The 26997-nt window shown below is 38.2% G+C and overlaps 1 protein-coding gene across 3 annotated transcripts in view; it reads right to left on the bottom strand.

The window, feature by feature from the left end:
* The window catches only part of SLC26A7 (solute carrier family 26 member 7), a 139135-nt gene continuing 113551 nt past the window's right edge, over positions 1414-26997 (bottom strand). For all 3 annotated transcript variants that reach the window (XM_005689247.3, XM_013969360.2, XM_018058199.1), the window contains 4 exons: positions 18065-18165; positions 6268-6322; positions 6083-6186; positions 1414-4628 (listed from right to left, as the gene is read on the bottom strand). In XM_005689247.3, coding sequence (XP_005689304.2) covers positions 4593-4628; positions 6083-6186; positions 6268-6322; positions 18065-18165 — 296 coding nt within the window. In that variant the 3' untranslated portion in view covers positions 1414-4592. The remainder of the gene's footprint in view (positions 4629-6082; positions 6187-6267; positions 6323-18064; positions 18166-26997) is intronic.

The raw sequence follows: 26997 nt of genomic DNA, 5'->3' as shown, positions 1-26997 counted from the left end.
AACAGTGGAAACAGTGTCAGAGTTTATTTTTTTGGGCTCCAAAATCACTGCAGATGGTGACTGCAGCCATGAAATTAAAAGACGCTTACTCCTTGGAAGAAAAGTTATGACCAACCTAGATAGTATACTCAAAAGCAGAGACATTACTTTGCCGACTAAAGGTCCGTCTAGTCAAGGCTATGGTTTCCCCAGTGGTCATGTATGGATGTGAGAGTTGGACTGTGAGGAAGGCTGAGCACCGAAGAATTGATGCTTTTGAGCTGTGGTATTGGAGAAGACTCTTGAGAGTCCCTTGGACTGCAAGGAGATCCAACCAATCCATTCTTAAGGAGATCAACCCTGGGATTTCTTTGGAAGGAATGATGCTAAGGCTGAAACTCTAGTACTTTGGCCACCTCATGCGAAGCGTTGACTCATTGGAAAAGACTCTGATGCTGGGAGGGATTGGGGGCAGGAGGAGACGGGGACGACAGAGGATGAGATGGTTGGATGGCATCACTGACTCAATGGACATGAGTCTGATTGAACTCCGGAAGATGGTGATGGACAGGGAGGCCTGGCGTGCTGCGATTCATGGGGTCGCAAAGAGTCAGACACGACTGAGTGACTGAACTGAACTGAACTGCTATGGACTTGTGTTTCCCTAACCCCCTGTGTAACTGTATGTTGAGGTTGAGCATATAGGGAAGTAATAAAGGTTAAATAAGGTCATAAGGGTGAAGCCCTAAACTTACAGAGTTATAGGATCGTTAGGAGAGAAACAAGAGACCACTCTCCTTCCAACATGTGAGGGCATGTGAGGACAGCAAGAAGGTAGCTGCCTACAAGACACAAAACAAGCTCTCACCAGAAGCTGAGCCAGGTGCTACTTTGATCTTTGACTTCCCAGCCTACTGAATTTTGACAGATAAATGTCTATTGTTTAGTTCTCCAGTCTGCGCTATTTGATTACAGTAGCCTGAGCTTCCTAAGACATTCTCATTAGTCACCATGCCTACCAGTTTATCTCAGGACACAACACCCACCTTCTGCCATACATTTTATCCTCTTTCCTCAATTTATTCCTATTCTTAGCACATATTTTCATTTAACTTAAAATAAAGGTATTTAAAATTTATTCCTTTTATTTTGTCTTCCCGAGTAAGGATGTAAGCTCCATAGGGCAGGGATTTTTTTTTTTTCTGCTTAATTCACTGCCATATCTCCAACACCTGGAAGAGAGACTTATCTTCTTGTTCTTTGAACAATAACCTTTAAAATGCTGGAGAATATTGAACTCAGCCTAGAAACTCAGAAAAGACAAACAACAGTATATAAATAAAGAACCAAACAAATTGACAAATTAAATTATATATTAATTAAAATTAGAACAAGAATGGATTTAAACTTGGTATTTAAGGGACTGCATAAAAGTAGTGTTGCAGCCAAAAGTAGCTTTATTACACTTCTGTAAATTGACATACAACACTTCACAATTTTAGGCTGAAACTTTGTAGGAATAAATTACAAAGAATATTGAATCCAGTAATTTTCAACACATAATACTCTGTAGGTCAGTCTAAGCAAGGAAAATGTACTATTTGCTCTTCAGTAAGTACTTTGAAATAATAGAAATCCATTTAACACAGTAATCATATTTCAGTTTATTTTCCATGTAAATCGGTTATTATATGCTGAGTCAGTACAAAGGATTATTTAAAAAGGAATTAAACATATTGAAAAACATAAAAATATAAGTGTGACATATTAGATGATATGTCTTTTAACTAAAAATCTCTAGATTGTGCAAGCCTCACTGAACTCCCTATTGAAAAACTGGCAACAAAATCAACACCAAAAGAACAGTCTATGTTGAATTAGATGATCATCCCTACTGCAGAATGCAGAACATCCTCTTCCAGTCATATGCCTATTCAAAAACATATTTGGGCAAACACTAAATGTCAAACATCATCCATACAGGGTATTAACACGTTAACATTTTCATTAAAAAAGAGAGATCTATTTTCTCATTACATTACCATTTACACAATAGAGATCTGTCAAATAAATACTGCAAAGTAATTCAAGTTAGACTTTTAACACCAGAATCATACAATTGGGGGCAGATAATCTTTAAAATGAAATGGTAAATTAAGGACATTTAATCTGTATAAATATAATACTAACAGTCTTTTCCTGGTTACTTGCTTTATGGTTAATTTGTATATTGCATGTCACTCTGTTAAGTCCTTAACACTCTTAGAGGTCAGTTTTAATTTTTCCCTATTTTCTTTTACCATAATAAGTAATATGTAAGTAGTTTATCATATACAAAAATAAGTAATCGCATAAAAAGAGTTCAACATGATTAGGAACATTCTAGCATCAGGACCTTATTGTAGTTTTTCTATTGTCAATATCTATTTTGAAATAAACATTTATATTTTAGCATCTTGTGTGTGTGAAACTCACACTGAGTCACTGAGCTCTCAAAACTTAATTCTAGTGAGTTCCTCCAGGTCTACAGTCACTGTGACCTTAGCATGCAGGATAAGCCTTAGAGCAAAGGGTTTATGGTACCTTTGTTTTGATCTTCTTTTACTTTGAAAACAGTAATATTTGATGAAAGTTATGACTTTTAAGTTTTATCCATTAAATATCTACTATAAACCCTGAAATGCATTCAAATATATCTTCTCAAGCAATTGTGTGCTAGCTTCAATCAAAAAAATAGAAGAGACTATCCATCAATTAACTGTAATGATTTTAATTCCATCTACAGTCTATAATCTCTAACAAATTAGAAAATGTCTACAGTGTATAAATTTAATAATAGGCCAAAGTTGCATAGAAATACATCAATTTATGTGCCCGTGACCAATGGATTAGAGATACTGACTGTTGCCACTATCCACAACTGGAATAATTTAATCAGACAAAGTAGAATGAAATTCCTCTTTTTAAGGAAAGTTTACTTTCAACTATTACTTCCACCTTTGCTTGGAACAATATTTGATGGGAAGGAAAATTGACTTCATTCATTTCATTCTAAATTAGTGATGAAGGGATTGAGGCTTCCTGTGGGACAAAAACTATTTTTGTATTTCATGTCAATCAAAATTAACATAGCTAAATAAGTTATAAAAATTTTAAATGTTTATTATTTCTCTTTTACACTGCCTGCTTAGGATTTAATGGTAAAAGCAAGGGCCGTATAAATGTTTGTTATACATTTGCTAGGGACCATTAAATCACTTGGCAGATATTAGAATTTTCTCTTACAGATGTCTAGAAAAACACCTAAATGACCTAAAATTAAAGCCTTTTAATTTTGTTTGCAAACTCTTTCTCAAATTCACTTCAAAATACTTGGCTTTTTGTTAACTGGTAATTTCTAGAACAGCTAAAATGATTTACGATTAATGCATGTGTCTATACCTATTTTTGAAAGTGATATTTCTTCATAGGTAAATCAAATTGCAAGATAAACATATAAAACTATATGTGATTTAAAATATATGTAGCAACATGAAAACAGTAGCTTATTCAAGGAGGCCTAGCCTCTGGTTTTACTTGTCAATTACTCTGTTGATTTAGTGGGTTTACAGATAAGCATTTATCTAAGCTCTTCTCTAACAAAAGAAAAAAATTAAGCATTCTATGGAGATCTATCTATCTTAGACAGATAAATGTATTATAGTATATTGACTATCTCTCTGAAATAGGAAAGTCTCAAACTACTATAGCTAATCCTATATTGGAATAGCACAAAGTTATTCTGCTATTGATACTTTCTCATCTATAAATCATATTTGTGAAAAAACACAAAATGTGCAACTTCCACATTTTCTAGTTTCAACAAAACTTAAGCTGAAAATAGAGACTTTTATGGGTGGGGATGTACAAACTAGGGCCAAGGTCTGAAGATCTTAAAACATTTTTAATAGTCACAACAAAACCAAAGTCAAGAACCTGATTCCACCACGATACAAGTGATGTAAAAACATTCCTGAAAACTTCCATGCATGGAAAGATATGAAGAAGAATGGTTACCAATTTGTCATTTGTTTTTGCTTGACTTACTTTCTGTGAATTTCGTATCATATTACATGAATATTTCATGGCTTGTTGATATTTAATGGCTTTTTTGGTAGGGGGAAATGGCACACTTGATAAGTTGTTTCTTTGTATTAGTTACACATAATCCTGCATTTTTACAAATGACTTGCAAATGTTCTAAATCTCCTATAATAGGAAAAAGTACTTCTCACTTTTACAAATCAACTTATAACAAAACTAAATTAACACAAAATATTATGGTATAAAAAAAGGAAATAAATTCATGTTTATCTTTCAGTACACTAAAACTAAATGTATACTGATTTTTATAAAATAACTATACAGCAACCTACAAAGTGAATTTACTTACTGACAAAGATTAAATAAAATTGTTGGCAAACTTTGAGCAGTGGTTATGCAGTTACAAAGTCACACACTCGTCATAAAGGTCATTTGTAGGCTCTACACAACAAGAAAGTTTGTGCAAAACACTTGGGTATGGCCTTTTCAAGGAAGTTGTTAAAGAAAAATGGTACTGCAGCAAAAGAGTCTCAGATTTCACTGTGGTCACTGATCATGCTCAAATTCTAAAACAGAAGAGAAAGAAATTAGCACTTGCTACTTGTTGTTTTCTTGTTTTGTTTCTAAGTGCCTGTCCCACTCTTTTGTGACCCCATGGACATGACCCCATGGACTGCAGCTGGCCAGGCTCCACTGTCTATGGAATTTTCTAGGCAAGAATACTGGGTTTGGGGTGTGTGTGTGTGTGTGTGTGTGTGTGTGCGCGCGCGCGCGCGCGCGCTCCGTCACATCTGACTCTTTGAGACCGCACAGAGAGTAACCTGCCAGGCTCCTCTGTCCATGGAATTCTCCAGGCAAGAATATTGGAGTGGGTTGCCAGTTCCTCCTCCATGGGCTCTTCCTGACCCATGGATCAAACCTGCGTCTCCTGGGGCTCTTGCATTGGCAGGCAGATTCTTTACCACTGAGCCACCTGGGAAGCCCCACTTGCCACTTGACTTTAAGTTGATAGGAGTAGGTAAAAGAACATTAGAAACTGAAGCCAGCTGTCTCGTCAAGCTAAGAAAATGGGTATTCTCTGAGGCGTCAGAGTATAGAAGTTTATAGCTCCAAGTGCCAGGTCAGACTGCTGACTTTGAAACTGGCTCTACCACTTACAAATGGTATAACTTCCCTGAACCTCAGTTTCCTCATTTCTAACAATAGGTTAAATAATAGTATCTACTTCATAAGCTTGTGGTGAGTTTAGTGAAGAAATATAGGTAAAGCTTTTAGCATAGTCTTGCAACATAATGAGCACTCAATGAATGTTCATAATATATACTATTTAATAGTAGTAGCAGTGGAAATAATAATAATAGCATTATTATTTTTAAATTTTTATTACTTTGTAAATGTATACTGTTCTGGTTGCATGTAATGAGGATGACCGAGGGAGACAATAAATGCTGTTCCAGGAATAAGGAAAGGCAAAGCAATTCAAGATAAAAAAGAAATTGTGGGAAATTAAATTTCTAGGGATAGTTCTAAAATTAACCATACAGCCCAGTATTAGAAGATAACTTTGACACTTCAAACCATTTGAATGCTGGCTCCTGCAAATAGTATTTCCAAAAATGGCAATATGAGCTTAGAGTAAAGGGTATCAGAGCAGTTAAGAGCTATTTGGTTACGTTTCAAGTTTTTGTATTTGACAGAGGTAGATTCCAACTTCCAGGATAGTGGATCCTGGAAGACGTATTTATTTTATAATCAAGCAGTTTGCACTTAATAGGTGATCACCAGATCCTTTAAACAGTGATATTGCTGGAAACTCCAAATTCTTAAACAATGTTCATACGTTGTCCAAAAAGGGAATGAAAAAATTTCTTTGCTTGGAGCAGAGGACTCCGAGGAGGGGACACATTTTAATAGGTTTTCAGATGTAAATGGGATAATAGTCTAATATAAACATCACAAAACCCTTGATTCTACATTCCAATTTTCTTATGATTCTGGCACACCAACTTGTTCAACTCACCTTATTTAAATGCATGTTACTTATCGCAGCAGATACTGATTCAAAAAAAATTGGCTTCTCTGAATCTAGGTTTCCACAGTATTTCATTGCTTTTATCAAGGAAGCTATAAGAAAGCACAGTGACATAAGGATTCATGGAGCAGCAGCAGGACCAGGCCCAGTGTTGGTCAAGGATGCTCCCTCACCTGCGCAGTGGACCAAAGACACATCCACACTCTTGTTCTTACAGTCCATGTACACCTGGAAGAATTAAAATAACACACCCATGATTCATTCAGGGTAGCTGACAGGAAGAAACAAGAAGCTCAGAAGGGAGAATTTATAGTTGTTTTTTTAAAAACTGATGTTGTGCCACCAGGGGGTGGCACTGTAACGCAATAAGTCATACTCTCACTTCTAAAAGAGACGGTCTTCACGAAGGAAGCTGGATGCCAGCAAACATTTGCCTTTTATATAACTCAGTTTTGCTCCTTACATTCTCCAGTTTATTTAATAAAAATAAACACCCCACCTTTCTCTCCCTGTAAGAATAATATAAAATTGTTTTCAACTGTCTTATTGGAAGTCAAGGACCCATTTGTGAAAATGATGAAATCTGCTTACTTTAATGTTTTGCTATTTATATATATTCATGGGGTCTCTAAACTCCATCCACGGATGGTAAATTGAAAACCTCACTACAATAAAAGTCAAATTTGATGCCCACCTTCTATTTTTATGGTCCATCAAGATGAGAGATCCTAACTAATTTTCTTGGCATACTGCAGGGTCCTGCTTTCTTTAAGTCCTAGAAATTCTCAAGTAGTAGCAGCTTGAGCAAACAAATACTTAAAAGCCAGATCCTAGAACTAGTTATCCAGCTAAGATGTGGACCCAGAATTTGTCTATCTTTAAAGTCTATGTTCTTAACACATATCATAATTTACTGTAATCATAATGAAATAAACAGTGATAAGGAAACTAAAAGTAGCAAACTAATAAAAAACAGCTGGTTGTGTGTATACAGAAGCACAAATATCATTTTCTTCAAATTTATGCATCAGTTGATTTATCCCTCCATTCTATTGTGTAGCATTTTTAAATAAGACAAATTAAAAAAATTTTCTCTCTTAGCATTCCCAGTACTTAGATTATTTGAATTCCTCTGAACTTTCAACTTTAGATCTTAAACTCAGTGGGAATAGTTAACCACTGCCTCATATTTACTAACTGTAAGTCTTGATTTGCAGTATCTAGAAAAGGTAGCTAATAAACATGGGGGTATATTCAAAAACAAAGTTTAAATACAATTGGATAACAAATATACATAGTGGCTTTTCCCAGTAAAAGTACAATGCTAGTCTAGTGTTTCTCAAAACACAAACCTTGGACAATAAACAACCTATGTGGTTTATTGTCCATAAACAACCTATGCTGTTTAAAATGAAGATTACTGGGCCAGGACTAGGGTTCAGAAGTCTGTATTTTTTTTTCCTTCCATTTTTCTTGAGTTATAACTGGCACAGCACTGTGTAAGTTTAAGGTGTGCAGCATAAGGATTTGACTTGCATACAACCTGAAATGGTGACCACGATAAGTTTAGTGAACATTGATCATCTCATATAGATGCAAAATTAAAGAAATAGAAAAAAGATATTTTTCTTTGTCATGAGAACTCTCAGAATTTATTCTCTCAACAACTTTCATATGCAGCATAAAACCATGTTAATTGTATTTATACCTACATCCCAAGTACTTATTTATCTTATAACCAGAAACTTGTACTTTTAACTGCATTCATCCAATTCCTCCCTCTCCTCAGCCCTTGCCTATGATTACCACAAATCTGATCTCTTTTTCTATGAGTTTTTATTTCTTTGTTTTTGGAGTATAACTGGCTTACAATACTATGTTAGTTCCTGTTACACAACATAGTGTTTCAATATTTCTAAACATTTCAACCCCATGCTGGATCACAGCCTTGTTGTGGTGAAGGGGCTTGTGTAGCTCAATGAAGCTGTGAGCCATGCTGTGCAGGGTGACACAAGATGAGTGGGTCATAGTGAAGAGTTCTAACAACATGCCTCCCTGGAGGAGGAAATGGCATCCCATTCCAGTATTCTCACCACAAGTACTCCATGAACAGTATGAAAAGGCAAAAAGATATGATGCTGGAAGATGAGCTGCCCGAGTCAGAGGTATCCAACATGCTACCGGAGGAGGGTGGAGGGAAATTATGAATAGCTCCAGAAATAAGGAAGCCACTGGGCCAAAGCAGAAATGACACTCAGTTGTGGATGAGTTTGGCAGTGAAAGTAAATGCTATAAAGAACAATATTGCATAGGAACCTGAAATATTAGGTCCATGAATCAACATGTGAAATATTTCCTGCCATATTGGTGGGCAAGAAATGTCACAGCCACCAGCAATTTCCAGTCTCCTAATGCAGATGAGGGCTCCCAAAAGGGAACACTGTGCCTGTGATCCCGCAGATGCCACCACCCTCCATGGTGACTGCTGAAGAGCCTGGGGGAATACAGGAAGCAGCCATCCACCACGTCTGCCACCCCATAGGGTGAACAGGGAATTAAGGATGTAAACAGCCAGGGAACGGGATTTGGCCCCAGATAGCGGCAGTATATATGAAAGGAATAAATTCAGTGAGCCCGGAGGCTTGCATCTTCCCAAACACAGAAGAATGCTACATTCCTTTACTTGCTATCTAATTTTCCTTGCATCACAATAATCTCTGATGCTCAGACTGCCTGCCCCCTTTGTTTCACACTAGTATATAGCCTGACTCCCCCTCCCATCTCTCTGGAGCAGTTTTCTCAAGGCTACAGAGCTGATGGCTCCTGGGCTACATTCCCAGCAAATAACTCTTTACTTTCAGGTTGTGACTAATTTTTTAGTGGACGAAGGTAAATTGGATGTGGTCAAGGAGATGGCAAGAGTAAACATGGACATTTTAGGAATCAGTGAACTAAAATGGATGGGAATGGGACAATTTAATTCAAATGACCATTAAATCCACTACTGTGGACAAGAATTCCTTAGGAGTAGCTATGATAGTAAAGAAGAATGCAGCATCTGAGTGAACCTCAAGAATGACAGAATGATCTCAATTCATTTCCAAGGCAAACCATGCAACATCACAGTAATCCAAGTCTATATTCTAACCACCGATGCTAAAGAAGCTGAAGTTGGCTGGTTCTATGAAGACCTACAATACCTTCAAGACTAACACACACACAAACACACACACAAAGATATCCTTTTCACCATAGGGGATTGGAATGCAAAAGTAGAAAGTCAAGATATACTTGGAATAACAGGCAAGTTTGGCCTTGAAGTACAAAATGAAGTAGGGCAAAGGCTAACAGAGTTTTATTAAGAGAACACTCTCGTCATTGCAAACACCCTTTTCCAAAAACTGAAGAAACAACTCTACATATGGACATCACCAGATGGTCAATACTGAAATAAGATTGATTATGTTCTTTGCAGCCAAAGTTGGAGAAGCTCTGTATAGTAAGCAAAAACAAGGCCTGCAGTTGAGGTGACTGTGGCTCAGATCATGAGCTCCTTATTGCAAAATTCAGGCTTAAATTGAAGAAAGTAGGGAAAATCGCTAGGCCATTCAGGAATGACCTAAGTCAAATTCCTTATTGTTACGTAGAGGAGATGACTAATAGATTCAAGGGATAAGATCTGGTAGATGGAATGCCTGAAGAACTATGGATGGAAGCTCGTTACATTGTACAGGAGGCATGACCAAAACAATCCCAAAGAGAAAGAAATACAAGAAGAGCAAAAGCAGAAATGACACTCAGCGGTGGATGTGCCTGGTAGTGAAAGCAAAATCCAATGCTATAAAGAACACTACTCCATAGGAAACTGGAATGTTAGGTCCATGAATCAAGGTAAATTGGACATGGTCAAGCAGGAAATAACAAGAATGAACACTGACATCTTAGGAATCAGTGAACTAAAATGGATGGGAATGCATGAATTTAATTCAGATGACCAATATATCTATTACTGTTGGCAAGATTCCCACAGAAGAAATGAAGTACCCCTCATAATCAATAAAAGAGTTTGAAATGCAGTACTTGGGTGCAATCTCAAAAATGACAGAATGATCTCAGTTTGTTTCCAATGCAAACCATTCAACATCACAATAATCCAAGTCTATGCCCAACCACCAATGCCAAAGAAGCCGGAGTTGACTGGTTCTATGAAGACCTACAAGATCTTCCAGAACTAACACCAAAAAAAGATATCCTTTTCATCACAGGGGATTGAAATGCAAAAGTAGGCTGTCAAGAGATACCTGGACTAACTGGCAAGTTTGGCCTTAGACTACAAATTGAAGCAGGGCAAAGGCTAACAGAGTTTGGCCGACAGAACACATAGATCATAGATAACTCTACATGTGGACATCACCAAATTGTCAATACCCAAATCAGATTGATTACATTCTTTAAAGCCGAAGATGAAGAAACTATAGAGTCAGAAAAAACAAGACTGTGGCTCAGGTCATCAGCTCCTTATAGCAAAATTCAGGCTTAAACTAAAGAAAGTGGAGAAAACCTACAGGCCATTCAGGAATGATCTAAATCAAATCCCTTACTATTATACAGTGGAGGTAATGAATATATTCAAGGAATTAGATATGATAGACAGAGTACCTGAAGGAATATGGACAGAGGTCCATAACATTGTACAGGAGGTAATGACCAAAACCATCCCAAAGAAAAAGAATTGCAAAAAAGCAAAGTGGGTGTCTGAGGAGGCTTTACAAATAGCTGAGGAAAAAGAAGCGAAAAGCAAGGGAGAAAGGGAAAGATATAATCAACTGAATGCTGTTCCAGAGAATACCAAGGAGAGAGAAGAAGGCTTTTTTTCAATGAACAATGGAAAGAGAGAAAAACAACAGAAAGGGAAAGACTAGAGGTCCATATAGTCAAAGCTATGGTCTTTCCAATAGTCATGCACAGATGTACATGGCTTGAAATTCAGCATTTAAAAAACTAAGACCATGACGTATGGTCTGATCACTTCATGGCAAATAGAAGGGGAAAAAATAGAAGCAATGGCATTTTTTCTTGGACTCCAAAATCCATGTAGATGGTGACTGTAGCCATGAAATTAAAAGACACTGGCTCCTTGGAAGGAAAGTTATGACAAACCTAGATGAGGTATTCAAAGCAGAGACATCACTTTGCCAGCAAAGGTCCGGATAGCCAAAGATATGGTTTTTTCAGTAGTCAAGTACAGATGTGAGAGTTGGACCACAGAGTTCTCTGAGAGAAAGAAAACAAATGAGGCCAGCTCTCAGATCATCTCAGCTTTCTGCTGCAAAGTGGTTTGTGGGCCACTACATGATAGGGGGACCCATGCAAAATGCAGCCACTTCACGGAGCTAGGAAAACAGAACTGGCATTCAGGAAGGATCAAGTGGGTACATTTATGAGCAAGAATAATGGAAAGGAGGGAAATATGTAGGGAAAGAGCCCCAGAAATTATCAAAGGCTATGATTAAGTTTTTGACAGAATATAAAGTCTCACACAGGAGGAGACTGTTTGAGGCCAGAGTAAGAGCACCCCTGGGGAGGAAACAGCTAAGGAGAGGAGAATCCAGTTCCACACAGCAGAAGCTAACGGGCCACTGAGGGAAGCTGAGAAACAGACATGGGCTAATCCTCAAGATCCTCCCACATATTTGGGGTACTGGAGGAGAGAATAAGTAGAAATAAGAAAGGGAGTACATTCCTTGTTGACTTTGAATTTAAAAAAAAAAAAACAGGAAACAATTAAGGAAGTGTCTGTGTGTGTACGTCCTTAGTTGCTCAGTCGTGTCTGACTCTTTGCGACTTCATGGATGGTAGCCCGCCAGGCTCCTCTGTCCATGGAGATTCTCCAGGAAAGAATACCGGAGTGGGTTGTCATGCCCTCCTCCAGGGGATCTTCCCAACACAGGACTCAAACTAGGGTCTCCCACATTGCAGGCTGATTCTTTACCATCTGAGCCACCAGGGAAGCCCAGAAGTTTCTGAGTTTCCCTTGAACTGGCAAAATTAAGTATTCCATCTGAAAAATGAAGACTTTGGTTTTAAAGAGATAAAACTGTTTTATTTTTTGCAACCAGGATTGTAGGGACCCAATGCAGAATGGAGCAAAGTGCCTCACTGCACTGGGCATTATTTCAGAGACCAGGAAGGGTTTCAGGTCAGATTGTACTCATCCATGTTATGAGACCACATCCTGCTATTTGCCCAGGGATGGACTTTTCTCCTTCTTTCCTTTTATTATTTTTTTTTAATTGGAGGATAACTGCTTTAAATTGAGTCATGTTTATTCCTGTTGTGCAACATCACGTATCAGCTATAAGTATTCATATATTCCCTCCCTCCTAAGCCTCCCTCCCATTCCCATCTCATCCAATCTAGGTCATCCAAGAGTACCAGGTTGAGCTCCCTGTATTATATAACAACTTCCCGCTAGTTACCTATTTTACAACCAGTAGAGTAAATATTTAAAAGTTACTTTCTCAATTCATCCCAACTTCTCCTTATATCCACAAATCCATTCTCTATATCTATGTCTCACTGCTGTCTTGCAAATAGGTTCATCAGTACCATTTTCTAGATTCCATATATTTGCATTAATATATATTTGTTTTCCCCTTTTTGACTTATTTCACTCTGTATAATGGCTCTAGGTTCATCCACCTCAGTTCAACTGACTCAAATTTGTTCCTTTTTATGGCTGAGTAATATTCCATTGAACATGTGTGCCACAATTTCTTTACCCACTCATCTGTTGATGGACATCTAGGTTGCTTCCATGTCCTGGCTATTGTAAATAGTGCTGAAATGAACACTGGGGTAAATGTGTATCTTTTTGAATTACGATTTTCTCAGGGCATATGCCCAGTAGTGGGAGTGCTGGGTCATCTCCTAGTTTTACTTCTAGTCTTTTGTTTTTTTTAAGGAATCTCCATACTATTCTCTAGAGTGGTTCTATCAATTTACATTTCCATCAACAGTGCAGGAGGGCTGCCTTTTCTCCACATCCTTGCCAGCACTTATCGCTTGTAGATTTTTTGAGGATGGTCACTCTGACCAGTCTGCGGTGGCATCTCAATGTAGTTGCAATGAGCATTTCTTTAATGATGAAGGACAGCAAGCATCTTTTCCTGTGTCTGTTGGCCATCTGTATGCCTTCTTTGGAGAGATCGCTCTTTAGGTCTTCTGCCCGTTTTTTGTTGTTGTTGTTGTTGTTGTTGTTTGTTTGATTGGTTTTTTGTTTTCCTGATGCTGAGTTCCATGAGCTGATGCTACATTTTGGAAATTAACCCTTTATCAGTTGCTTCATTTGCTATTACTTTTTCCCATTCTAAAGGTTGTCTTTTCATCTTATTTATAGTTTCCTTTGCTGTGCAAAAGCTTATGTTTAATTAGGTCCCATTGTTTACTTTTATTTCTATTTCCATTACTCTAGGAAGTGGGTAGAAGAGGATCTTGCTGCAATTTGTATCAGAGTGTTGTATCTATGTTTTCCTCTGAGTTTTATAGTTTCTAGCCTTATATTTAGGTTTTTAATAGATTTTTAGTTTATTTTCATAGATAGTGTTAGGAAGTGTTCAAATTTCATTCTTTTGCATGTAACTGTCCAGTTTTCCCAGCACCACTTACTGACAAAATTATCATTTATCCATTGTATATTTTTGCCTCCTTGTCAAAGAGAAGGTGTCCATAGGCATGTAGGTTTATCTCAGGACTTTCTTTCTTGTTCCTCTGACACATTTTTGTTTTTGTGCCAGCACTGTACTGTCTTGATTACCATAGCTTTGTAGTATAGTCAAACATCAGGAAGACTGATTCCTCCAACTCCATTTTTCTTTCTCAAGATTGCTTTGGCTGTTTGGGGTCTTCATGTTTCCATAAAAACAGTAAAACTATTTGCTCTAGTTTTGTGAAAAAATGCTGTTAAATCAGTGCTGAATATTCATTAGAAGAACTGATGCTGAAGCTGGAGCTCCAATACTTTGGCCACCTGATGCGAAGAACTGACTCACTTGAAAAGACCCTGATGCTGGGAAAGATCAAAGGTGGGAGAAGGGAACAACAGAGGATGAGACGGTTGGATGGCATCACCAAGTCGATGGACATGAGTTTGAGTAAGCTCCGTGTGTTGGTGATGGACAGGGAGGCCTGGTGTGCTGCAGTCCATGGGGTTGCCAAGAGTCGGACATGACTAGAGCAACTGAACTGAACTGAACTGAACTGAACGTAATGGGGATTGCATTGACTCTGTAGACTGCCTTGGGTAGTATAGTCACTTTCACAATATTGATTCTTCCAATCCTAGAACATGGTTATCTCTCCATCTGTTTTTATCATCTTTGATTTCTTTCATGAGTATCTTATAGTTTTCTGAATACAGGTGTTTTGTCTCATTAGGCAGGTTTATTCCTAGGTATTTTATTCTTTCTGTTGCAATGGTGAATGGGATTGATTCCTTAATTTCTCTTTTTGATTTTTAATTATTATTGCATAGGAATGCAGCTGAAAGGTCAGCTGTTAATCTTATGGGAATTCCCATGTATGTTATTTGTTGCTTTTCCTTCGCTTCTTATAATATTTTTTTCTTTGTGTTTAATTTTTGTTAGTTTGATTAATATGTGTCTTGGCATGTTTCTCTTTGTGTTTATCCTATGTAGGACTCTCTGTGCTTCCTGGACTCATGTGGCTATTTCCTTTCTAATGTTAGAGAAAGTTTTGACTATACTCTCCTTCCGTATTTTGTCATACACTTTCTTTTTCTCTTCTGGAATCCCTCTGATTTGAATGTTGGTGTGCTTAATATTGTCCCAGATGTCTCTGAGACTGTCCTCATTTCTTTTCATTTTTTTCCTTTATACTGCTCTGCTTCAGTTATTTGCCCTGCTCTGCTTCTACCTGCTATCTTCCAGTTCATTTAAACATTCTTCTGCCTCAGTTACTATGCTATTGGTTCCCTTTAGTGTATTTTTATTTCTTTTATTGTATTGTTCATTGCTGATAGTGTATTCTTTATTTCTTCCATGTTCTTGTTAAACTCTTCAGGTATCTTCTCAATCCATGCCTCCATTCTACTTATCTATGCCTCCATTTTATTGCCAAGATTTTGGTTCATCTTTACTATCATTCCTCTGAATTCTTTTTCTAGAATTTCTTTTTTTATCTTCATGTGTTTGGTGTTGTGGGTTTTTACCATGTTCCTTCATCTGATGCATGTTTCTCTGTTTTTATTTTGGTTTTTTTCCATTTTACTTATTGTGTTTGGGGTCTCTTTTCTGAAGGCTGTAAGGCCTTAGGTCCTCTTAATTTTGAAGTCTGCCCCCTTGAGTGGATTTTGACCAGTCCCTTGTGAAGGTGTCCTGGTAAGAGGCCAGAGGCCTGTGTTCTGGTGAGCAGAGCTGGACCTTGTTCCTCTGAAAGGCACTGTCATATCCAATGGTGTGTTTGGGTGTTTGTGAGCTTGGTATGGCTTTGGGCAGCCTGTCTATTAATGGGTAGGTTTGTGTTACTGTTTTGCTAATTATTTGGCATGAGGTGTCCAGTACTGGAGTTTGCTTGGCCTTTAGGTGGAGCCAGGTCTTAGCAATGAGATGGAGGCCTTTGGGAGAGTTCTTGCCAATTAATATTCTACAGCATCAGGAGATCTCTGATGATCCAACATCCTGAACTTAGACCTTCTACCTCAGAGGTTCAAAATCAACACCTGGCTGGAGCAACAAGACTCCACAAGCCACATAGCACAGAAGAGAAAAGGAAATAAATAGAAAAAAAAAAATCAAACAAACATGCAAACAAAAAATGAGTGGACAGACAAATCCCCAAGACAAATGATAAAAGTAACACTGAACAGATAAACACACTGAGACTCATACATTCATACTCAAAAAAAGGAAAAAGACAAAAAACTAAAATAAAATCTTAAAAAGTGGAGCCACAAAGGAAGAGAGCAACCAAACCAATAAGCAAACCCATAAATAACACACACAATAAACTAGGCTAGAAAAAATTCAGAACCAAAAACATGAAAACAGTACAACAGAACAAAATACTAGTGTAGAAATAGGAAAAAATAAAATAAACTTACTTAAAAATATAAGCTTTAAAAAAGGAAATATTAAGTAAAAAATAAGTATTAAAGTACTAATAAAAAAAGAACAGAACAAAACAAAAAAAGAGAGAGAGAGACGTGGTAAGAAGACTATTTTTGTGTGGCCTCAGTTCTCAGTTTTCCTGCTACACAGTGAGTTCCAGCTAATGTGCCTCATCAGAAAGACCTCCAGTATTTCTAGGAAGGTCTCCAGACCTGCTCTGGGCACTGTGGGGTCAGCTCAGGCTCAAACCTGTCCACACTCCAACTTGTACTTGCTTCAAAGCCCACAACTGCTCCCAAATGCCACACCCTCAAGCCAGCTGTGGGGTTTAAGCTGCTGCCCCTGTGGCTGCAGGAGGAAGCTCACCTCCACTGGTCACACAGCCTCTGCGGCTCACGTTGGTTTTCACCTGCCTCTGTAGGCTGCGCTCTGGTGTCTGTTTCCCACTCAGACAAGATGGGGCAGAAGCAGAGGCATATCGGACTTCACTTACTCAGCTGGGCCGGGAAGAGGGAGGGGTATGGCAGGCACAAGTGCAACGTGCGAGGAGGGCCTGGGGTGGTAAAAGCCTTCGGAGTGTTGCTGCAGCCTGAGGCAGGTCAAGCACTCTCCCCGGGGAACTGGCCCCAGGTCGTGGGAACCTAGGCAATGCCAAGGTGCCTGAGCTCCAGGAAGGTGAGGGCTGTGACTGGTGTCTGCTCGTAGCTGCCTGCACCTGGACCCCTGGGGTTGGGCCTGCGGCGCTACTTATCCCCTGCCTGTGGCACTCCCAATGGCCTTGACAGCAGCTGGCTGGTGTGCCTGCCTCTGAGACTGCAGACCAGAGCCATGACTAGTTCTGCCTCTGGCACTCATGCCAACCTTTCCAGTGGCTGGCCAGTGTGTCCACCTCTGAGGCTGCAGACCAGAGCAGTGACTTGTCCTGCCTCTGGCACTCACATCAGCCTTGGTAGCAGCCAGCCAAAATCCCTCTGGGGTTGCAGACCACAGCTGCAGCCAGTCCCACTGTGGGCACTCGCGAAGGACACTCACGTGTCCTAACATCTGTAAGCATGCAGAGGTGGAGGCAATGACCTGTCGCCCCTCTGGCAGTCCCAGGCTTTTCCCCCAGCTGTGTCGTAGGAGCCCCCTCTGAGTGTCTTCATGGCAGTCAATCCCAGCCCCTCCTTGCGCCTCAGCACCCAGCCCCCCTCGCCATGGTGGGCGGCCCTGCAGTCAAGCATCTCAGGCTGGGAAATGCTGGTCAGTGCTGATTTTTGTGCTGAAATCTCTCTGCTTTGCCTTACACACACCTGTTGCTGTGCTCTCCTCTGAGCTTCCAAAGCTCCACCTGTCCCTGCCTGTGAGGTAGGTTCTCAATGATTCAGGCCAGGAATGGTTTCAGGTCAGACTGTACCCATCCATAATATGAAAGACCATATCCTGCCAACTTCAGGGCACATACTCATGGAGGAAGCTTTTCTCGTTCTTTCTAGAAGCCTAGGAGTTGACTGCCCAGCATGTACTATGCCCACTACATCTCAAATACATATTCTCAGATAATATTGGGATAATCAAAAGTCAGAGTTCAAAAATAATTAGTAGTTAACTGAAAATGTAAAAACTCATGCCCCACGTGAATACCTACTCTACTCCCCTTACACCCTCCTGATACACGCACAGCTAGAAACTTCATGAAATCTGAAAAGAAATCTACTGTAGCAGGAGGCACAAAGTCTGTGTCCTTTGGGGAGAATGGGTGAGATGAGTAGGGTCACGACCTCAGAAGTGACAAAGAGTCCGTGAAAACACCGTTCCTAAAGAGAAGGGAAAGAATCAGTCCAAACACAAGCTGCACAAATACCTCAATAAGCATGGAGACGCCAGTATAGTCAGAAAAGGTCAATCCACTGCAATCCAGGATTAAAGAACACTTCGGATTCAGGCAGGGCTGGGTAGCTTCTTCTGTAAGAGGAACAGAGCTGAATCAGAGAGAATTCTTAGAGATTTTCACTATTGACTTTGTGGAATATTGGGAAAATCAATAGTGGCCTAATGTTTTAACAAAGTCAAATCACTGTCATGTCCGACTCTTTGCGACACCATGGACTGTAGCCCACCAGGCTCCTCCGTCCATGGAATTTTCTAGGCAAGAGTACTGGAGTGGGCTGCCATTTCCTTCTCCAGGGGATCTTCCTGACCCAGGGATCAAACTGGGGTCTCCCGTGTTGCAGGTAGACACTTTACCATCTGAGCCACCAGGGAATCCCTGGATGGCTCAGGGAATGTTTAACAAAATCAATTCCAAACACTTAATTCTACATTCTCAGTTGGCTACTAATTATTTTTGAACTCCAATTTTTGATTATTCCAATATTATCTCAGGTAATTATTGCCACATAACTTGATTGCCAAGGATAATATTGGTAAATAGCATATGATTTAAAATGAAAGTGAATGGAAATTTACAATAAGAAGATGTCCCTCTGGAGCAACCAGGGAAGGCTTCATGCAAAAGCAGCCTTGAATTTAATAGCCTATATTTAATTCCAAAAGTAGAAGTAATACAGAAAAGGTAAGGATCCCAATCATATGAACAACTGTAATTAAACACTGATGATAGTTTAAGATCTCAAAATTTTCCTGTCCCATTCAATCAATATTTATTGGGGGGACTACCCTGGTGGTCCAGTGGCTAGGACACCACGCTCCCAATGCAGGGGTCCAGGCTTGATCTCTGGCCAGGGTGCTAGTCCCACATGCCGCAACTCAGGGTTCACATGCTGCTACCAGAAGTTCACCTGCCACAACTGAAGATCCCACACGCTGCAGCAAAGATCTAAGATTCCGCGTGCTGCAATGAAGACCCAGCACAGCCAAATAAACTAAAAAGTGTATTTTCAAAAATTTGCTACTTTTATAAATTTAGTACCACATGCCAGGTACTCCAGTAGTGCCCTCTGTTTCCCTTTTTCTCCTGTGAGAAGGAGCTTTGAACGTAAGTATAGATGCAGGCTATGCTACCATTGGCTCAAAATGGTAAATTAGAACTTCAAGCAAAATGAAAAGTGACCACAACTTAGCTCATCCACTGGCCACTCAGTAGTAATCATCATTCAATATTTGCCTAAAAATAGGACCTAGCCTTACTACAGAAGATATAATATGTCACTGCTATTATCAGAGATTGGAGAGTGGATTTAAGATCACAGGAAAAATAAAAATATGAATCCTAGGCAAGGACAAACAGTGGAACATTGATTGGTATTTATTCCTTTTATTTCCTAGTCTCACAAACAGACACACACAAACACATATACATAGATTGGCACTACATTAATTAGTTTAGAAATACTTTTATTCCATTTTATTTAGAGCTACAGAAGAAGAATTACTAAAGGAATATTAAAAGATTTGCTGAGACATTTGGCTCATTATTTGTCTGTGATATGTACTTCCTTGCAACTTTTTTATGATTCATAAACGTTTTATCCAATTTGGAAACATTTTGTTGAATTTTCAGAGTATAAGAATCTTTAACAATTGAATATCAGATAAGCTTCCCTACAAAAGTTCAATAATCCACATGTCATACATGCATAAAATATACATAATGGATTAGGTGTATCCTTACAAAGTTAGATATAAAAAGCTTTAGTAAGACTAATCATTTGCAATGTACCATGGAGTTCAAAATTTGAAGGCTTTCTATGCAATACTTCTGAATATATGTTTTAGAAAATAAAATGTATATGATTTTTAGAAGATAACTCAGTTCAGCTATTTTGATATCTTTTCAGCATGTCAACTGTGTACATATCTTTACACGCTCCACATTTAATGACAGCATGGTGGTAGCTTGAAAATATTTACACCATGGAAATTGGCAAGTGCAACAAATCACACTTCTCCACCATCCCATGCCATATTCTCCACTCCAAGTTTTTTGGATTTACCAACACATCATTATGTAAATCTGGTTACTCTTACTAAACACAAGGAAAATAATCAGTAATTTTTTAAAAATTCAATATCTTGTATTAAATAAATGACTTAAACCTCTGACATATTTAGCAATAGATCTTAAAATGACAGTGATGATGCAATTTGATATCAAAATTAACAAAGTCTGTTTTTCCATGTCCTTATAGTCTTTTATAGTACAGTACACACAAAAAAGCTAAATCTAAAATTCTTAGTCCAAAAATTTATGTAGAAAAAGTTATCATTAATATCTAATCCACCCAAATTAAATTATGAATTCTTTGAGATCTTTAAGCCTTATTCTTCATTTACTAGAAAACATAATTGTCATTGGTAAAATTGAATATAATTCAATATATATACTTAATATAACCCAGAAAAAATTAACAGCTATTTTATTTATAATTGCTTTTTATGAAGGAGGTACATAAATTATTATCTGCAACTAAATTTATGACATGCATTCTATCATCCCTATTCTTTAACAAGCCAAACATGGCTAATCAATCATGGTACTTTTTCTCAGTCAGTTCAAAGAAGACCCTAGAATTTCTATCAATTCAGTGCTTCAGAAAGTCACTACTAGTTCATAGGCAATTTTACTTGTCAATCTGAACTTAATAATCCAGTGAAAAAATTATGCATATCATTTAGAGAGATTGAATACTAATCTAAATGACTAAGAAATGGTGGTAAAAGAATACAGAAAATTATTTAAGAAATAAGGTGGTTTTTTTTCTTTTCTATCCTATTTATTTCACTTATAATTTATACTTGCTGTTCTCTATATTTTCTTGTAATTATTTCATAATTTAAGTAATGATAGATTGCTAACTAAAAATGTTTGGGTTTAATCAATAGTGAAACAAAATTTTTCTTTTGTTTCAGAATGTGCTTGCTTTGTCCTTCATTTTTACATCTGAGCTTCCTCTTTTGTGTTCCTTTAATCGAAATGGATGCACATTTTCAGACTGTCCGAAAGAAATAAAACAAAAGAATTGTGCCATGTAGTTGTGGATAATAATTTAAATAAACCTTTTTTTAACAGGAGCAGTTCTTTTTTTGTGTGTGTAAATAAAAAAGACATTGTTAATGGCAAAGTTACCAATCTCCTCAAATGAAAATTTAGATACAATAGACATTCTTGAAATCTTTCCAAAAATAAGTGAAGTTTTCTTTTATATAGTATCCCTTCAGTTCTGTCATTGTGCTGATTCTATGACTATTAATATATACTTGTGTTTTAAGCTTCTAAGTAAATCAATCAGTGCAATAAAATTCACATTGTTGTTGAAAACTGAATGAACAGCTAATATGCCTTAAGCAAAATGAGGTAAGCTTGGAGCATGTGCAAAGGAGATAACTAATATATACTCATGGGGGATGTGGTAAATGATGAGCTTTATCTACAAAAATCAAAGAAAAAGAAAGAAAGAAATTAACCATCAGGTGTGGGTGGGTGATTAACTCCAGACTGTGAAAGCCAGCTCTCTCCTGTGGAATATTCATTAACTTGTTTAATTAAAAAGTATTCAGAGATGCATAATTTAGGAGTGCTTTTTTATACTTCAAAAGGTTTCTGGCAGTTTGTGAATCACTCAAAAATTTTTAAAAGAAGGTGTTTTCTGTTGACATCAAGTAATTATTGAGAAACAGATTTATATCTCTAACTGCTCAAGAAAATAAGGAATCAGAAATATTTAGGACAAACCAAAACACTATCTTTGGAAAACATGTGTACATATTATTGTGTACATTCTCTCTTTTATTCATTCATTCATTCAAGCAGTTGGTTAATATAGATGTGGCGTGTGCTTACTCTAAGGACCATTCTAAGAAATACAAGTAGAATGATGGACAAGAGAGATAATGGTACTTACTCTCAGTAGACTCACAAGTAAACTGAGAAACGAGTCAGTTGAACTAGTAATCTAAAGTGTTACCAAGGCTGGAAAGTTATGCAGAAAGCACTCAGGAGGTACAGGATAGACCTGAAATTGTAGACAGAAAAATGGCCCCCAGTGATGCCCACAGCTTAATCCCTAGAACCTGTGGAATATGTTACCTTACATGGTCAAAGAAATGTTGCAGACTTGATTAAATTAAGAATCCTGCCTCCTCATGCGAAGAGTTGACTCATTGGAAAAGACTCTGATGCTGGGAGGGATTGGGGGCAGGAGGAGAAGGGGACGACAGAGGATGAGATGGCTGGATGGCATCAGTGACTCGATGGATGAGTCTGGGTGAACTCCGGGAGTTGGTGATGGACAGGGAGGCCTGGTGTGCTGCGATTCATGGGGTCGCAAAGAGTCGGACACAACTGAGCAACTGAACTGAACTGAGATGAGATTATCCTGAATTACCCTGGGGTTGGCAGCGGTGAGGGGGGGGGGTGCCGGGAGTCCAATGTTCCTAGGGTTCTTATCACAGGGAAGCAGGAGGGTCAGAGGCAAAGACGGAGATGTGATGATGGAAGAAGAGGTCAGAGAGAAATTTGAAGATGTCAACACTGCTGGTTTGAAGACAGACGAAAGGATATGACCCGAGGAATGTGGATGGCCTCTAGAAGCTGAAAAGGGTAAGGAAGTAAGCAGATTCTCCCCAGAACCTCCAAACAAAGTACAGCTCATCTAGGGTACTGGATGAGGATGGGGGAAATTGAGGGAGGGGAACCAGCTTAGGCTTCAGGACCTGTGATGACAGAAATCACGCTTGCTTTCTCATCCTTGAACATATAGCACCCACCGATGTGCGTAGGACTTACTAAATACAAGAAAGATTTGTTAAGTGAACAAAGACATTCATTAATTAACACAGGAATGAAAGGAAGAATGGGACAAGGAAGCTGAGACTTGGAAGATAATTTGAAGGTAAGAAGGTGGTGGAGGTGAGCCCGAAAAATCATGACGCTGAGAAAGATGCTGACAGGGTGCCTCTTGGCAACGGCACAGTGTGACTACAGTGCTTTGGAACACAATTTACCAAACATGGCAATGGGAAATTTCTTCACATTTGAGCAATTTCTGTTTTCACTCAGAAAAATATGAGGACTTCCGTCTCATTATTTACATGGTTTGTAAGTTTATTTAGTTTATTCAATCAATTCTTCCTCTTCTGTAAAGATTGTTTATAGGAGGGGGTATCATTTATTCTCTTTTTTCTTTCCTACTCCCTCACCCAGCCAAGACTTCTCTTTGCTTTAGTTATTTCCAGATCTATTCAGTGGTTCCCAAAACCCAAGGATATCTCCTGGAAGGTTTTCCAATATCGTATCCTGGAAGGTTTTCCAGTATCCTTTCCTTTTAGCTACCCTCTTGGATTTCCAGTCTGAGAGTTTCAGAGTTTTGAATCATCACTTGTATTGCCCTCCTCCTTCCCTCAATACCCAAACAGTGCTGGTTATGTTAATTACATATTGAAATCTCTCTTAAGTCCATCTTCATCTTCATTTTCACAAGCTTGCAACCAAAGCAGAGATAAGTGCCATTCTTTGTCACCTCCTTTTTTCTGGATTAGCACCAACCCACCCTTCCTGGCTGTGTTTCTGCAGACTGCATCTGGCTCCGAACTCTCAAATCCCAGCTTTAAGCACCCTTTCCTATACACATTGGCCTTCAATGGGGCCTTGAGGTCCTCCTCTGCCCCTAAGCAACTGCATGATCCTGAGAAATTTAGTTATCTATTTTTTTAAGTGAAAGTAAGGTTATTTAGAGAGATACATATTCAATAGGCAGCATACAGACCCCCTCAGAAAGCAAGAGTGGGCCTCAACTTCTTATCAGTAAAACTAAGAGTATCCTATTACCTATTTGAAAATGATAACTGCCATTATCTATTTCATCTATTTAGAAGAATATCCTTTGAAAACTTGGAAGTGCTATACAAATATTAGCAGTGTTAATTTTCATTCACTGACCAAGTGTTCACTGGACAATGAAAGATAATGCAATGGACATTAAAAATGCATCTCTTCCCTTAAAAATATAATGAGGAGGAAAATGTGCGTGAATAAAACAACTTTATAACTATATAAAGTGATACGTGATTGAGTGCCCGTGGTAGTCTCTCCATGTTACTAAATTTCCATTTTACAGCTGAAGGAACTGAATTCTAAGTGGCACTTCATTGCATATTTGCCTCTATGGATCTGGTTGACTTCTTTTTCTACCTAATAAGTTTGCCAAAGAATATGTCCCTTTGACTTACTTTTCTTCTCTATTAAATCTTGAAGAAAGTATAATATTTGGATTGGCAAACAAGTAGATGGTTCTAGAAGGGAGAATATGAATAAAGAATTAAATCCAGGTGCACTGGGACAACCCAGAGGGATGGGATGGGGAAAGAGGTGAGAGGGGAGTTTGGGATGGGGGTACACATGTACACCCATGGCTGATTCATGTCAGTGTATGGCAAAACCCACCACAATACTGCAAAGTAATTAACCTCCAATTAAAATAAATAAAATTTTTTAAGAGTTAGATCCAGGAATGATTAAATTAGATGTAGGAGCCAAGAAAACTCATTCATCTGACTGGCATAGAGAACTTGTGCAATGTGTAGTAAAAAGGAAATCAGTTTAAGAAGATACGGAAGGGTTTTAGGTGTCAGACTGAGGACTGGGCACTTGATCCTCTGAAGAGATCACTAATGGATAGGAAGCGTTTTGTTTTCTTTTAGGAGGATGAGTCTGTCACAGAATGGAATAAAGCTAGGATGGAACAAAGTCACAGAATGGAATAAAGCTAGGATGGCAACTGCATCTCAGCTTGTGTGTCAGTTCAGTTCAGTTCAGTTGCTCAGCCATGTCAGGCTCTTTGCGACCCCATAGACTGCAGCATGCCAGGCTTCCCTGTTCATCACCAACTCCCGGTCAACACCAACCATTTGTAATAGCTTATTATAGGTCCCTGTTTAGAAGATTCTCAGGTTACTTTGGCTCATAGGAGGAAGTGCCTTGGTCAATTAATTTTATCTTCTGTAATCACAGGAAACTGGGTGTTCTCTATTCATGGAGTAAGACCAAGACTGTCTCATAGTAGAAAAAAAATAGGAAAGTCATACTAATCCATACAGTTAAGGACAGAATCAGAGAAGAGAAGTGAAAATATAAACACAACAAAACCAAGAGTTATAGGTTTTACTATTTAAACTTTGGGAAGAAATCAAGAACATGAGCAATAAGAGAAACCTGAGCATTTAAAGCACAGGGAAGCACCGTGACAGGTGGATACTGTTCCTGTACAACAGAGAGAGGCAGGGGAACTCAGGATACTCTGGAGTGTCAGAAGAGAGAGAAGGAGGATACCAGGAAAACATTCTAGTCATCAGTCCTAACTACTATAAAAGGGTAACTGAGTACAAAAGGTTTCCCAGGAGCACAGCAAGGGTGACCATGTCGATCAGCTGTTGCTCTCTGCAAAGTGGGCCTGATCTAGGGATGCAGAGGTGAGAATGCCCTTGCAAAGTTTTCAGGCTAGCAGAAGAGAAAGACTTGTAAGAAACAACCATTAAATAAGTGCAATACCAGGATGATATAAGCATCCTTTCAGAGCACAAAGCAGAAGAAAGTGAATTTGCCATGAGAAATCAGAAAAGACCAGAGAAGCTAGCATCTGACTGCTATCCTGTTGATACGGGCCATGGGATTAATTTGTATATTTATATGATATTTATTTTATTCTATTCTATATTTTATACATTTGGAGTACTTTAAAGTAATGTGACAGATACTATAATACATATTTATATATAAACATTCCACATGTTCTTTTATCCACTGTACTTCTAAAAAGTATTAATTTTTCTGCATTTGGGAGGATTATAAACAGAGTTACTATGAACAATTTTGTATATGTTTCCAGGTGCAGATATTAAGAGGCTCCTTTATTACTGTCTAGAAGAGCCAAAATCAGTATGCCAGCTTTTCCTGCCTTTTTTTTAAGCTTATATAGTAGAATTTGAATTCTGTTTTCCTTTGCCTTTTCATTTTGGCCCAGTTACGTTTATAAGACTCATCTAGTTTCCATTATTGTATACGTGTACCATATAATAAATATATCAACTAAAAGTTCAAATGTATAAATATTCCATACTTATACATACCAGCTTTTTTTTTTTTTTTTTTTTTGGAAATACAAACTGTTTCCAGGTTTGGATAGTTAAAAACAATACTGTTTGAACATTCTTGTTTATGTAACTTGTTAGAATGTAAACTGGGGGTGGAATTGCTGGTTTGTGTACCTTGTGTATCTTCAACTTTATATGATATTACCAAACTGTTTTCCAAGGTAGTTGCTACAGTTTACACTCCCACTAGCATTGCAAGAGACTTTTTGTTGCTTTATATCCTCACCAATACTTGGTATTGTCAGATTTTAAAAACTATCAGTTGTATATATTGTGTTATTTATTGCAAAGTTACTCTATATTTCTTCAAGTATTATGAATAACATCAGTGAGTTTAAGTAAGCATATCTGCATATGCTCATTAGTAAATTTGAAAATGTCTCTTTTTGTGGAATGCCTGTCCATGTCTCTTGTGCATTTTTCTAGCAGGTCATCTGCCATTTTTACTCCTTCTCCATTTTATAAATTATGTCTATCTTCTTTTACTCTGGCTTATCTTTACATTCAGAAAACGAAGATCATGGCATCTGGTCCCATCACTTCATGGGAAATAGATGGGGAAACAGTAGAAACAGTGTCAGACTTTATTTTTTTGGGCTCCAAAATCACTGCAGATGGTGACTGCAGCCATGAAATTAAAAGACACTTACTCCTTGGAAGAAAAGTTATGACCAACCTAGATAGCAT

Source organism: Capra hircus, chromosome 14, assembly GCF_001704415.2.
Source record: "Capra hircus breed San Clemente chromosome 14, ASM170441v1, whole genome shotgun sequence".
NCBI lineage: Eukaryota > Metazoa > Chordata > Mammalia > Artiodactyla > Bovidae > Capra > Capra hircus.
This window is presented reverse-complemented; position numbering and strand designations above follow the sequence as displayed.